The sequence below is a fragment of the Stylophora pistillata genome, chromosome 7, assembly GCF_964205215.1.
Source record: "Stylophora pistillata chromosome 7, jaStyPist1.2, whole genome shotgun sequence".
NCBI lineage: Eukaryota > Metazoa > Cnidaria > Anthozoa > Scleractinia > Pocilloporidae > Stylophora > Stylophora pistillata.
The window spans coordinates 32,599,665-32,614,279 of NC_142525.1; the positions used below are offsets into that span (position 1 = coordinate 32,599,665).

The 14,615-nt window shown below is 38.0% G+C and overlaps 2 protein-coding genes across 3 annotated transcripts; both read left to right on the forward strand.

Moving 5' to 3' along the window:
* The first annotated feature begins 1,204 nt into the window (after positions 1 to 1,204).
* On the forward strand, positions 1,205 to 8,739 carry LOC111335608 (L-rhamnose-binding lectin SML). Of its 2 annotated transcripts, none has more exons than XM_022941563.2 (7): positions 1,205 to 1,389; positions 2,018 to 2,090; positions 2,594 to 2,896; positions 5,738 to 5,885; positions 6,226 to 6,377; positions 6,806 to 6,848; positions 7,378 to 8,739. In XM_022941563.2, the coding sequence occupies exons 1-7, from the start codon at positions 1,369 to 1,371 to the stop codon at positions 7,400 to 7,402; spliced, it is 765 nt and encodes a 254-aa protein (XP_022797298.2). In that variant the 5' UTR covers positions 1,205 to 1,368; the 3' UTR covers positions 7,403 to 8,739. The 2 variants fall into 2 exon arrangements, with proteins under 2 accessions (XP_022797298.2, XP_088583616.1); XM_088727490.1 differs by lacking the exon at positions 1,205 to 1,389 and adding an exon at positions 1,481 to 1,503.
* Positions 8,740 to 8,884: 145 nt separating this feature from the next.
* On the forward strand, positions 8,885 to 13,859 carry LOC111335627 (orexin/Hypocretin receptor type 1-like). Its single transcript, XM_022941603.2, has 2 exons — positions 8,885 to 11,544; positions 11,892 to 13,859. The coding sequence occupies exons 1-2, from the start codon at positions 11,422 to 11,424 to the stop codon at positions 12,966 to 12,968; spliced, it is 1,200 nt and encodes a 399-aa protein (XP_022797338.2). The 5' UTR covers positions 8,885 to 11,421; the 3' UTR covers positions 12,969 to 13,859.
* The last annotated feature ends 756 nt before the right edge of the window (positions 13,860 to 14,615 follow it).

Here is a 14,615-nt window from a genome sequence, read left to right on the forward strand (position 1 = left end):
CCTCTGCGATACTAGTGCAGCGCTCTACCAATTGAGCTAACAAGCCAACTGGGAGCAGGCCATCAAATTAATTCGACATAAACCCGTAGATGATAAATCAAACAACAACAAACATATGAAACATATGTATGAACTGCGGTTATGAGACGTATATGTGAACGATCCTTCGCAGTAAAGCACTATTTAAAAGTTCCTAATCAGTCAGCATGACTAAGCGTTCTAGAAACTTCTTCAGTTCTATTTTTAGCAATTCCGTAACGCAACGCACTCTCCCTAACATGTAGAATAAATCAAACGAAGTTTTAGTTCTTCTGGATATCATTCCGGTTTGTCTTCAAGTTCAAGGTATCAGTCCCATTAGAATAACTGTCACTTGTAACCGATCGTCGCGTAGTTTTGAATGTTTCGATTTTGAACAACTCTTTGCGTGGTGTCCACCTGAGTAAACTTCACGACTTGGTAATGCCTTCTTCGGGATCATTCCACGAGATAAAAGACAGAATGAATCTAGAACTATTTCCAGGGGAAACCTCCTGTTCTACGCTTCAGAAAATGGTCATTGTGTTCAGGTTCGCACTGCAAAGGACATAAAGGTCCAGTTGTACATAGCTATGGGATAGACAATCTTACTTTATGGATTTAGTATACGTAGCCTTTCATTATTGTCCTACGAAAGAAGTTGATGCATATATATACCAAAATGCTCAGAGCAGGACAGATAATGAGATGGTCCAAGGGCGTTTCCAATGAGAAAATTCTATCGTCACCTGACGAAAAGAGAAATCACCGTCAGAGATGGAGGCTTTCCTAGACAATTTTGGCGAAGCCCTGTAAGCAAGAAGGAAGTTACTCAGGATCACAAGGTAATACAATGGAATCCTCCTCCTGAAAGACAGTTGTGGAGAGTTGACTCGAACGTACATTGACCAGCCAATAGATAGTGGATACGTTTCAGCAAAGACCAGTTATCGTACTGGAGTAAGGTCGTGAATTATGGAGACCTCTTGTACGAATGAGGTCGCCACGATGATGATGATGATGATGATGGTGGTGATAACAATAATTCTATAGGATTAATTTTATTATAAATAAGACCTGATGCACTTTAGCTGAAATAAATTTCCAAGAAAATGTCAATTTGAAGAGTGGTGCATTGATTGTCAATTTAGCTGGTTGTCCTGCCATTGCTGAGCGGGTGTCCTGAATGAAGAACTTGTTTTCTATTCATTGAGAGAAGCACTTGTTTGGTGACAGAATAAATGATTTTATCAAGACAACAGACGACATAATTTTAAAACAAAAGGAACAGATGCGACTTTTGTAAGCAGTTACATTATATATGTTTGCTTGTATTGGTGGTCAGAGGAGATGGTAGTCTTCAGGAAGAAGGTAAACGCCTCAAAATCTTGTTCTTTTTTCACGAAGTTCAAAGACGTATTTTGGCTATTTTGGCTTTATTGTTGAGAAAAAGGACAAGTTTAGCAAAACATCACTGCCTGCTTGGTAAACACTGATTCAGTATTTGTACAATTTTATAACCTTACAGATAATAACTACTTGTGAACGGCTTTGGGTGTAGAAAAACGAAGACCTGAGATTCAACCAGTTACAGCAATTTGTGAAGATTTACTGAAACCAAAAAACCTGCAAAAATCTTGAGTTATTACCTTTTAGTACTTGTTTAAACACTATTAAGCACCACCTTGATTAATTGCCATGAACGACTGTAGTTTTTGACCTTTCCAAAATTGAAAATTTCCATATTTAAAAGTTCGACTGGATTGGACATTGACACACCTACGGGACCAGACGAGCAGGCGTCGGACTAACCATCGAAGATATCTTTTTTAAACATTTTACCATGATTAAACATTAAATTTAGTTAGGAAAAATCGTTAGGGGTTACGCATGAGTTTACCAAGTGTTCGGCTATAGTTTCCTCGCTCCCTTCATGAAATATTTCTGCTTTTTCCATTCGCTAATACTCAACTTTATTATGTTTTTTTCTTTCTTTTAGCCCACTATGTCTGCCGTCATTGTTATTGTGTTTATGACAATTGCCGTTGTCCACGATGCAGAATCAGCAAGTGGTAATTGCCAAAATATTTAACAAAAATATTTTTTTGTTTGTTTTCTTTGCTTGCTACTCGTGTTCATTTTATTTTGTTTCAAAATGCGAGTTCGTGGACAGGAAGGCTAATTATTCTTTATCATAAAAACATATACTGTTTTTATTTTCATATATGCTTTACGAATTGGCCTTTTAACTAATGAGTATATCTTGAAGTTTCAATGGCCACGAACTCTGCTGAGAAATTTACGGCCTGCAATGTTCCAAGAGGTGGGAAAGAAACTCAGAGGGTGATCTAGTATATAGTTAAGAATCTCTAAGACTGAGTTGCCCGAGAGCGCAGATAAGTTTGGCTAGTTCTTAGCATTTGTTTAATTTCGCCATTACGTGGGCAAGCTTTTTTGTGATGAAACTAATTGCTACCCTTAGAGTCCTAAACCAATCATTTTCATTTCCTCGCCAATGTAAATCTGGATAATCTTATTGACGGTCATAATTTATTTCTCTCCCTTGCACTCAAAGAATTTTTCGTGGAGACCATATGCGATGGTGAACCAGCAAGGACCCTAAGTTGCCCGAAGCAAAACGTCTTATCGACGGTTTGGGCGAGTTATGGACGGTTGCATAATGACATCTGCATTGATGGTGAGCAGCTTATCAACGTCACCTGCAAAGTCGACTTTGACACCGTGTTAGCCACAGTGCAGGAAACTTGCGACGATTCTAATACTTGTGAGCTGGAGTCAAGCAAAGATGCTTATGGTGATCCTCCTGAATGCAGAGGAGTGAAGAAATACTTGCAGGTCTATTATCTCTGCAAGTCAGGTAAGATGATGTGTTCCCAAGTACCGTCGTCCGCAAAACTAAATCAGGAAGTGGTTATTTACCAGGTTCAGAATCTTTGTCAGTTTCTTTGTCTTCGCTTTCATTTCTTTTGCCTCTTTTTTGAGTTATGTCTTAATTCTTTATCAATCTGCTTTTTCCGGGTTAGCTGGTTTCAAGTCCTTCCATAAAGTGGTACTTCCTGTTTTAATAAAAAGATATCCAGTCATCGTAATACTTGTTGCAAAAGTGGAAATTAAACAGTCAGCTGATCACGAAAGAGAAGAAAAGCTTACATTCTTTGTTACAAAATGTTATCATATAGTTGGGCTCTTGAAAACCGGGATAATAACTCTACATGCTCAATAAAAAGCTGGTTATTCTATCCTTACTGATATAATCATCACATGTGAAGGTGTAGTGTGATCGTCCGGGTGAGTGTAGTCCTGAGAAGGACTGTTGTCGGTGGTGGTGACTGACGTTTCGACAACCTGTGCGGAAGTCAACATCAGAGTCAAGTGAATGATTGTTGTCAGTAGAATGTTCTTATTCCAGTTCGTGTAAAATGATCAATTGGTTTTGCCGTGATGTTATTGGCTGTAAGACTCAAGTGACGTAAGTCGGTCGTGATTGGTCTGTTTCGATCTGTCGGTAAAGTTAGGTCGTTATTCCTCGATGTTCTGCATCACGATGTTCTTCCGAAACTACACAAACCTGGTTTCCCGATGCGACCTATTGTTTCTTTCTGTGGCTCTCCCACACACCAACTATCCAAGTACCTCACGACAACACTACAACCGCTAACCGACAAATCCAGACATAAACTACAATCCATTGAAGACTTCACTAACGCTACCAAGACTGTTCAGATACCTGACGACTACAAACTAGTGTCATTTGATTTGAAATCACTGTTCACAAGTATTCCACTTCAACTGGCATTACAATGCACTGAGACTGCAATCCGACAATCTACCGACCCACTACCGCTACCGACAGACGACATCATGGACTTGCTAAACATTTGCCTAACGTCTACTTACTTTCAGTACAACGGTAAACACTACAAACAGTTACACGGCACTGCCATGGGGTCTCCAGTTTCTGTTGTTATAGCAGAAATTGTAATGCAGAACATCGAGGAACGCGCCCTTTCGACTTGCCGACAAACGATACCGCTTTGGTTACGTTACGTTGACGACACATTCACCGCCGTTCGACACGACGAAATCGACGCATTTCACCACCACCTTAACGAACAAAACACTGACATACAGTTTACCAGAGAAGTCGAAGAAAATGGCAAACTACCTTTTCTAGACTGCCTGGTAAGCCACAACGATAACTCATTACGGACGACAGTTTACAGGAAACCGACACACACCGACAGATTACTAGACAAGCCATCCTACAACCCTACATCACACAAAGCCACAACTATCAGAACTCTAACACGACGCGCACAACTAGTATGCGACACGACAGACAGCTTATCCGACGAGAACAAATACCTTCACCGTGTTTTTTCGAAGAACAGTTACAACAACGACTTCATCCGACGAAACACTCACCGACCCACTACCACTAACGAAACAAACGACACCGCAACCCCTACGACTACAGCAACCATACCGTACATAAAAGGCATGTCTGAAAACATCTCGCGCATCTTACTACCCTTCAATATCCGCGTCGCCCACAAACCTATCACTACACTACGTCAGTTACTAACCAACGTTAAAGACAAAGACGAACCGAGGAACAGACAGGGAACGATTTATAAGATCAATTGTTCCGACTGCCAAGCCTTCTACATCGGTGAGACTGGCAGAAACCTCACAACAAGACTGACTGAACACAGACGGGCGACGAGAAAAGGTGATGTCAGCAATCACATTGCTGAACACCATCGACTTACTGAGCACAACATTCCTGGGACTCTGCGCAATGCCTAACCCACAGCACTGACTATTTTCAACGACTGACTACTGAAAGCTGGTTTACTAACTTAGAACAGACTCCCCTAAACAGATGTCAACAACTACCCGCTCCATACAAACGACTCATTCACGACATAAACATCACAAACGACCGAAAAATAACGACCTAACTTTACCGACAGATCGAAACAGACCAATCACGACCGACTTACGTCACTTGAGTCTTACAGCCAATAACATCACGGCAAAACCAACCGATCATTTTACACGAACTGGAATAAGAACATTCTACTGACATTCCATCGACTTACTGACCACAACATTGACTGGGACTCTGCGCAATGCCTAACCTACAGCACTGACTATTTTCAACGACTGACGACTGACTACTGAAAGCTGGTTTACTAACTTAAAACAGACTCCCCTAAACAGATGTCAACAACTACCCGCTCCATACAAACGACTCATTCACGACATAAACATCACAAACGACCGAAAAATAACGACCTAACTTTACCGACAGATCGAAACAGACCAATCACGAACGACTTACGTCACTTGAGTCTTACAGCCAATAACATCACGGCAAAACCAACCGATCATTTTACACGAACTGGAATAAGAACATTCTACTGACAACAATCATTCACTTGACTCTGATGGTGACTTCCGCACAGGTTGTCGAAACGTCAGTCACCACCACCGACAACAGTCCCTCTCAGGACTACACTCACCCGGACGATCACACTACACGTTCACATGTTACCCCCGGGTTCAAGCCATTTACTGCATAATCATTACAGTTTTACATGCTCTGCACTTTCCGTACAAGCTAGTTATTTATCAGTAACTGTCATAGAAGCTCTCCCCTCACAGTATCTATTGAATTGTTACATCTCTACAGAGTTGATTAAAAAGTCCATTTGCGAGTTCAATCCACCGGAAAATATCACATGTCCGGAGGCACAAACTATAGAAGTTGTCAATGCTAACTACGGGCGAACAGATAAATGGACATGCGGGGAACAACTAGCTGACAACAATCGCTGCACGTAAGTAAATTCTTCCCGATGCCAACCTTTACAAAATCGCTGAATCGAGATAACGCTAAAAATATTGACAGAACGATGACAGAAATACTAAGAAGCCTCTTTTAATCAAGACCTGTAAAACCGTCACTTTTAGTGTCACTGATGAAATTCCTGTATCGTTATCTCTGTTTTCCACGGTCCTAATAGAAGGGATGGTTGCCATGGCGCTTGATTCGGACTTAACGGACCAATCAAAGAGAACGATCCCCTTAATTTTGTTGAAGACTCTCTTCCGTTGGTTTGTCTCTGGGTTGATTTTGATTAATCTTTTTCATGTTTCCCTTACACTATCCTCTTGCAGGTCACCAAATTCAGATCAGATAGTGAAAGAAAAATGCAATGGTCAAAACGTTTGCGAACTCGAAGCGTCCAATGAAGCGTTTGGAAATCCTTGCGGACAGACACACAAGTACCTTCAAGTGGATTATCATTGTCAAACGGGAAAAATTATAAGTAAGGCAGACTATGATGGAGGAAGTGTAGACCTATCTTATAAGGAGTCCTTTTTATCAGTTTGAACGAGTCATACTTAGGTTACGGCACTAGAAAACCCAAGCAACTGAGTTTTCTCCAACAGAGGGTTATTTAAAGCGAAAAATATCCAGCAGTTAGTTTTAAGCCCTTATAACACTCCTCAGACAACTTGATGAAATGTTAGGGTAGATGGAAAATGGTTTAGAGGGTGGGTTTGCCAAACAATGACCTAACTTGCTATAACCGACCGTCTATGTTTATCTTCAAAAAGGTCAGGTTCCTTTATTTTTGTGGACTTTTTTTGTTAGAATTTGTTGCCCATTGTGTTTCAAAAGAAAAGAAAATGATTAAAAACAAAGTTTGGATAAAAAAATGGATAAAAATCTTGGAATTTGCTTTTTCTTTAGACAAAAGCTCGGGAGAAATGAGTAAGATGATGATTATGATGAGGTAAGGAATGTCAGGGGCATTTTTTATTGACTCGGTCAAGCCTATTTTAAAACTCAGAAAACCAGGGACATTGGAGATATTCCAAGAATGTAAAATGTGTTGAAGATAACTAGTCAATCTAAGCGTGAAATATCTCAACCATGCACAGAAGCGATGACTAATTTTGGGTTTTTATGGTTTTCTTACATGACCTGATCTCCTGTGTGATTGATCAAACAAAAACAATGACAGGCCTTGATGGGGTTCATAGTTTCCACAGTTTTCTTGATAGGGCGAAGTTTGACTATAATATACCAACTACGGGCGCCTTAATTCTTGGAATCAAGATCCATCAAGCAAATTATACCGGGCTTTATTAATGATAATCAGTAATAATAATAATGATAATAATAGTAATAATGATACTAATAGTTATAATGACACATTTTCCCTACCATCCTATATTTTAAAAGTCAAACTGACTGTTAACGTCAAATCTGTTTGTTTCACTTTATGCTGATCTTGCTTTTACTGTTTGGCATCCGTACAGGACTTTACCAGGAGAAAAGGCCTAACGCGAACGGAGAACACAGAACAGAGCACAAAAAAGATTTAGTGATAACATATAAACAGACAGACTCAATCATAGTGTAGCCAGTGATCTTCTTAAAGTATTTTATGGAAATAGCATTGATTCTGACTTGCAAAGAAAGAAATGGAAGCAATACTGAATAAAAGAGTACAGGAGAAAGAATAAATTAAACTGCATCACCAATTTCCTTTTGGTGCACAAGCACTTTCGTCTTAAAATGCTTAGGTAGTTAACGTTCGAGGGAAAAGAGCACGAAGAAGGGTTTTCGCATTGTAACTCTTCATTTGCCAAAAAGTGCTAACTTAACTAGTGCTAGATTATTGGTTGTGGAGTTGAACATTGGAGAGAATATAACCTTATGATCATCAGTTATCTTGCGCTTTTCGTTTTCCGCTCTTGCCAAAGTTGCTGTAGAACCACTCAGCGAATATTTAACTTAGCGTAAATTTCGTGGATCTGACGTGTTGACTCAGTGATTGATCAGAACAAGCTATTGATGTTGGCTACCTCTCCCTCCAATGGGCACGTGAATACATTCAAACACATACATTGCGGCAGTAAACCTCTAGATCCTACCATCACAATTTGCTAAATTGTCTATACTGGTTTTGGTCTTCATTTGCTTCGTGATTTTGCTGTGTAATTAAAAATTTTGGAAATTGAACCTATGAAAAGAGATGGAAAAAATGTAAAGGCAAGCAGGTGGCCCTAAAATGATATTGAGCCCGTCACTAGGTAACTTTGAAGACACATTTCGTTGAGCTCAGGTCATTTTAAGGGTGATAGCGACTTTTCGCCAATTTGATATTACAGAGACGACGATTTAGAAGCGAATGTAAACATACACCAAAGAAAGGAAATATCAGTTGTTTCATAGCAACGTTTCTTACTTTCCTCACAAATTTCACATTCCTATCTTGACATATAAATGCCAACAATGGAATAGACTCTTACATGGGTAAGACTCTTAACCCAAAAAACATGCATGCCTCTTTTAAAATGATACTCTGAGCTCAATGTTATAAGAAATGCATCGCTGCCATTTTTTCTGATGTATAATATCCTTGCATACAAATCATAGTGACAGTCAAAGTCTTTATCGTTGTCAGTCCACTTGGGGAACCTTTCACCATATATGTATTGAGCACTGTATAATTTTATGGCATTTTCATAAGCATTACATTTAATTTTATTTATATCAAGATTACTATTATGAAAGAGCAGCTTAATTTTAGACATCTGGGTGTCAAATATTGCGAAAAGCATATGGCAAAGACAGTTTGTTTTCTTTTGGAGTTATGTTAATCGTCTTTGTCGTCATTCCTCTCTTTACTCGTTTAATTGTTTATCTTTCATTTGTTTATCTTTCACATTTTTTAGCAAGTTCATTATTCCGTGCGTAGAGATTTAATGTAGACGGCTTTTATTGAGCAAACAGTGCAAATGAAAAAAGAGTCAGACGGTTATTGGTCACTTTGACCTTTGTGTTCGGACACGAGAGTACGAAACCGAAAAATACGATCGCTCTAAGGTGTTCATGTGGACTGAGAGAAAAGGAATTGAAGCAGCTGTATTATATGTGGAAGTTAACTTTATCTTGGGCAGTATGTTTTAGTTACTTAATTTCTGGGTTTTATAGGCTTAGCCTACTTTGTCAGCGGTTTTTGGGTGTTGTGATCAACTAAGCAAGTGTATTCGAATGATTTTTGACCCTATTCACCTAAAGATCTCCAAGAATTGTGTTTAAATCTAAAAAAAAAATTATGTTCGAGAATTTTCTGATATTTTCTATTATTCGTAATATAAGCAACTAATGAAAAGGGCTGAACACCTAATCCTTTATCAAAAACCAAGTGTCTCCATTGCTACTTTCAAATTTTTGCCAACATTTGATTCATCCATGAAGATTCGTGGCAGCCGAGCTCGACAACAGGGATCATACTCTTATAGATCAATTGATTAGGCATTTGAAGAGCATTAAGTCGTTAACGTCACAGAGTGTTTGGAGAGGCGCCTATTCCGAGATAATAGTTTTATTTGCTATGATTAGTTTCTGTTTTTTTTTCCTGTTTTCCTTTGGAGTTATATTAATCATCTTTGTCGTCATTCGTCTCTTTACTCGTTTGATTGTTTATCTTTCATTTCACATGAGAATAATTTGTGGCCAAAATGAAAAATCTATGAACGTGCACTCCGATCAATTTGATCCCCGTTGCTGTTTGATTATCAAATACTCACAGATTAAATCAATTTCCCTTTGCTTTAATTAAGTTGGGCTAGACATAATACCGCCTTTCGTAATTACATGTACCTCTCTCTTTGCAAAAACCCTTTTAATGTTTTAATAATTCTGAGCTTGGTATAAATTTCTTTAAAAATTTTACGTGATGGAATCGAACCATGGCAACCCATGCTGACGACACAAACTTCCATTGTTAACCTGAAGGTAAACTAATCTTCTTGGCTCCTAATATGTCTTTTCGCAACTTTTCTCCGCCCTGAAGTATATGCACGTATGTTTAGAAAATAAGTAAATAACGCAAAGTAAAACGAACAAGGCACCCTAGATGTATATAGGAAGTCTGCGTTTCGATTTTTCCGTATAACAGCGCTCGATACATAGTAGTTGAGTATGTTGAGTAAAATCCCGTGATGAGTGAGCAAGCACGAAACAGGCTTGTAGGGATAAAAACGTAGTATATATATACATATATTCTATATATATATAGAGAGAGAAGTTTTAGAAAAAAATATATATATATATAGAAAAAAAGATATATATATATAGAAAGTTTTAAAAAAATGCGAGAATGTGCAACTTCTGACGTAAAAAAGATTAAAAATTTTAATAAAAAAGTTTCAGTCAGACCTTCAGTCATTTATAACTTTTGAAATAATAAAGAGCTTTAAATAAGATCGAAGTGCTAGTGATTACGTAATTACAAGTGACGACTAATGAACTGGTGCTAATAAAAAGATGACAAAAAACCAAGCTACAAAGAAAACAATGAAAAAATACAAAAGATAATACCTAAAAACTAAGAGATAAAAAACTAAATATGCTAAACTGAGTGGTGGAACCGAAGAAGCAATACGCCATTATTTCAAAAGTTGTAAATAACCGAAGAAGGTCTCTGACCGAAACGTTTTTATTAAAATTTTTTTATCTTTTTTACGTCAGAAGTTGTTCATCCTCGCATTTTTTTAAAACTTTCTACGTTCGTGTTTGCTGCGAGGTCTGGACGGCGAATCTTTATTGATCCTCCTGGCGAGAAATCCTTCGGTGATGTAGTTTTCGATTTTTCTTTCTCTTCCAAGTCTCACTTTACGTCAACTTTAATCGTGAATGAAAGGCAAATAGCAATTTAATTTAAGTCTGACCAAGTAACGTTGTGATCGTTTGACCGGTTATTGAAATGAATGAATAAATGATAGTGTTTTCTTCGACTTTAGCAAACAAAAGAAATTAAATTTCACAAAGTAATACAAATAAAAATCATTCCTCAAGCGTAGGCAGGATTCTCATTTACAGTCCTTATTCAAAAAAGCAATCTTCTCTGCAAGACAACTATGTCAACATTTGCGGAGGAGGTGCAGATAGTTAAAAGGCGTTCAATTTGCGAACGTCGAATAAAAATCCTTGAAGCTTGCTGAAACGTGAGACGAAATGCTTCCAAGCTTTGTGAAAAATCAGTTTCTCTGCCCCTGATATAGCCAGGTTATCAGTTGCAGAAAGTGAAATTAAGACAGAGGTCGTTACTGTAAGTTTTTAATATTGGAATGTTTTGACGACAAAGACCAATAACCACCGCGCGACAGGAAGCATGAAGATTAATCAAGTTTCTGTTTGCAAAATGAAGCCAAACAATCAAAACGCGGTTTGCTGTTGTGCTATCAACTTTTAAAGAGGATGGCAGGTGAGTTCCAAATTGTCAAAACAATTTTACCTGTTTTGAATAAAGATCATCGATGTAAGAATCACATCAGTTTTACCATTCACGTATGGTTGTCGAACCCTGGGCAAAAAACTTAGCTAGGAAGAAGCTGTACGCTCAATGCCCAAATATAGGCGAAACGGTACCAATTTTTTTGGCTGGGCCAATTTTCTGCCCTTTGATTTTAAAGGTGAGTTTATTTGAAGTTTTGAGCAGTTAATGATTTTGGAAGCGGTACATGAAATCGTGTTTCACCATTTTAATTCGCTTCGGATAACATTCAAACTGAATATTTCGGAGTCGAAAACAGTTCGACTTCGAAAGAGGTGTGGTACTCTGTATAAATCAACCAGAAACAAGACAGAATGAACTGCTATATTTCTATATAAAAAGGGATGTTGAGAAAAGGTAACATGCAAAACGTTACGTAAAGTAATGACGAAAAAAAAAAGGACAAGGAAAAAAATTAGAACAAAAAAAAAACCTTAAGAGTAAATGCTTGATTTTTCCTACTGTGAAGCTCCATTTCTTCCGCAGGAACCTCAGCTTAGCGAGGCAGGATTTAATTTGATCCCTGGAGTCAGAATGGGGAACAGCACCAACGAGTCATCTCCGTCGCCTCCTGTGTTTCCATTTCATCTAAGAGTTTTGAAATTGAGTTTATACGTCATCATTTTTGTTACAAGTCTTGTCGCTAATATTCTTGTTTGCACCGTCATTTTGAGACGTAAAAAAATGAAGACAGTCACAAATTATTTCATTCTTAACTTAGCGATCGCCGATCTGACGCTCAACTGCGTGTGTATCCCATTTGATATACCAGTACAAGAACTGAACTCTGTCTGGCCGTACGGTTCGCTCATGTGTAAAATATTGTATCCCATACAAACACTGTTGCTCTTCGCCTCTGTGAATACTCTTACAGCGGTAAGCCTGGCTAGGCAAAGGGCGGTTGTATATCCTATGAAGAAACAGCTGAGCAAATTTGGCGCTAAAATAATCATAATTGGACTGTGGCTCTTTTCCCTTATTCCCGTTATACCTTACTTTCAAGCGTTGAAATTTAATCCAGAGCTCCATATCTGCGAGGAGAGCTGGGACGACTCCACAACCACCAAAGTGTACACTTCAGTCATCTTCTTCTTCCAGTACCTCCTGCCATTCTCTATTATGTTCACTGCATATTTTAGCATCAGTCAAGAATTGAAGAGAAGAGCGGAGAATGGTAACCAGCACATGAAAGGTGTTCAGGAGTTAGAAGCCCGGAAAGTAGTACGCATGCTGAAGGTGGTGACGACACTGTTTGCTTTGTGCGTGCTGCCAAACAACGTGATGTGGTTCTGGCGTGATTATGGAGACGCTGAGAGTAAATGCAAATATTTTGGGGAGTTGGTAGCCTTCACAAATATTCTTATATTTGCTAACAGCGCTGCTAATCCTATATGTTACACCATCTTAAATGAAAATTATCGGCAAGAAATATCGAGGTTGATCGCATGTGGGTCGTGCAAACTCCAGGGTGTGCTGAGCAAAAAAGAAAACAGAGCAGTTAATATGCAACTTTCCAATGAAGAAGCTAAGAAAAGGTCATCCACCATGTCCTCATATGTTTAACAAAGTTCTTACACAAATTGTGTATAATAAATAGTACTAGTTTTGGAATACAAAAGCGGATAGATGCATTTTGATCACAGTCTTGTTGGTTTAATTCGTGAAGGTTATATACATTGTAAGTGTACCGCTGATCAGAATAATTCTAAACGCAGTTTCTTCAGACATGTGCGTTAGAAAGTTTGCCAACGAATTTCATAGCCGTCGTGTATAATAAGTACGACCATCCGTTTGGCAGTGATTTTATGGACGCCTCCGAGTCTTGTATAAGGCCAGTTCTAGAATATTGTGCCCCACTGTACCATCACGCACTGCCTGACTACTTAAGTAAGGATATTGAACGCATTTAAAAACGCGTACTATCAATTATTTCGCCAGGCCTTTCTTACGATGACAGCCTGTCAATATACAACATGGGATCTTTAGACTGGACAGACCCATACATCAATGCGAAAAATTGTTTGATTCCATTGTATGTAATCCAAATCATAAGTTACACCATTGTCTCCCTCCCAAGAACTATTGTCATTATAACTTTAGAAGACAACGCCACTTTGACAATCTTGTCATGCGTACCAAGCGTTTTTCTAGCACATTTCTGCCATCTATGTGTAGTCGTTAGGAGTTTTCGTAGTATGAATTTTTATGAATTTTTATAAATTAGTATTCTAAGCTTAATTTTGTAGGTTTTAGCACTTTTTCATATTATAAGCTTTGTATTAATGGAATTTGTAAATTCATGCAGTTCAGCCTTAGATGGCTACCATATGGATTTAATTAAAGTTTTACTTTACCTTACTTTACGTAATATTTTTACTAATCATAGCTGGTCCTTAACGGTCTGTCTAGACCTTCAGTGCTATAAATAAATTTTATATCATCTATCTCCAGCCGTTTTCATACTTTTAAAGTTGGAGTCTCTTCATTGTCCGCGTCTCTGACATGTAGAAAAGAATAAGTCTAATTATCTCGAGAAATATCCATTTTTTTTCTTTTTCGATTTGTTTTTTTAAAATTAAAGTTTCCACCGTGCTTTAGCTGGGCGCAGTTACTGGAAAAGTCAGACAATTGCTGTCGTAATATTAGCTTGCATGCACGTTTATTAGAAAGAGATGACTAAAAAACGAAACAAAACAAAACGAAACCGAAAAAACAAAAAACAAAAAGGACAAGAAAAAAGAGAACTCTATAGATATATAAGCTCTTAACGTAGCTGTCTTTTTTCTACTTCGCAAAACCCATACAAAAGACAAAAGAAATGAAATGAAATAAGTGAATTTAGTGTTGAGGGAAGATACACTGTTCTTCTCTTGCTTCAAAAGTTTCTTTCCTGTTCTCGAACATTCAAAGTAACCAATACAGTGAAAATATAATGATACTTTGTAGTCGCAGAGTTCATATTTTATTTATCTCGCATATCTTAAAATTGATTTACATAATCAGGCACCTAAAGTAGGTGGAATAAAAGCAAAGACGAGATACTAAGTTTTAAAATAAAAAAGTAAAGAGTTGTTACAGATAGTTCTACAAACCTAAACATTACTCTCAACGCAGACATAATTTTCTCGACGATCTGTCTTGTTTACCACTTAGCGTTTACACAAGTAGTCTGAGCGCGAGATTCTAGATTTTTCAAACACTGATTCTGAT

What these genes read in the sequence shown, in the direction of transcription:
- LOC111335608 (XM_022941563.2), top strand. Translation starts at nt 1,369, where the DNA reads ATGGTAGTCTTCAGGAAGAAG. An exon ending in CTATTATCTCTGCAAGTCAG is followed by an intron (nt 2,897 to 5,737) that starts GTAAGATGATGT and finishes ACATCTCTACAG; the next exon opens with AGTTGATTAAAAAGTCCATT. An exon ending in GCTGACAACAATCGCTGCAC is followed by an intron (nt 5,886 to 6,225) that starts GTAAGTAAATTC and finishes ATCCTCTTGCAG; the next exon opens with GTCACCAAATTCAGATCAGA.
- LOC111335627 (XM_022941603.2), top strand. Translation starts at nt 11,422, where the DNA reads ATGGTTGTCGAACCCTGGGCAAAAAACTTAGCTAGGAAGAAGCTGTAC. An exon ending in TCTGCCCTTTGATTTTAAAG is followed by an intron (nt 11,545 to 11,891) that starts GTGAGTTTATTT and finishes TTTCTTCCGCAG; the next exon opens with GAACCTCAGCTTAGCGAGGC.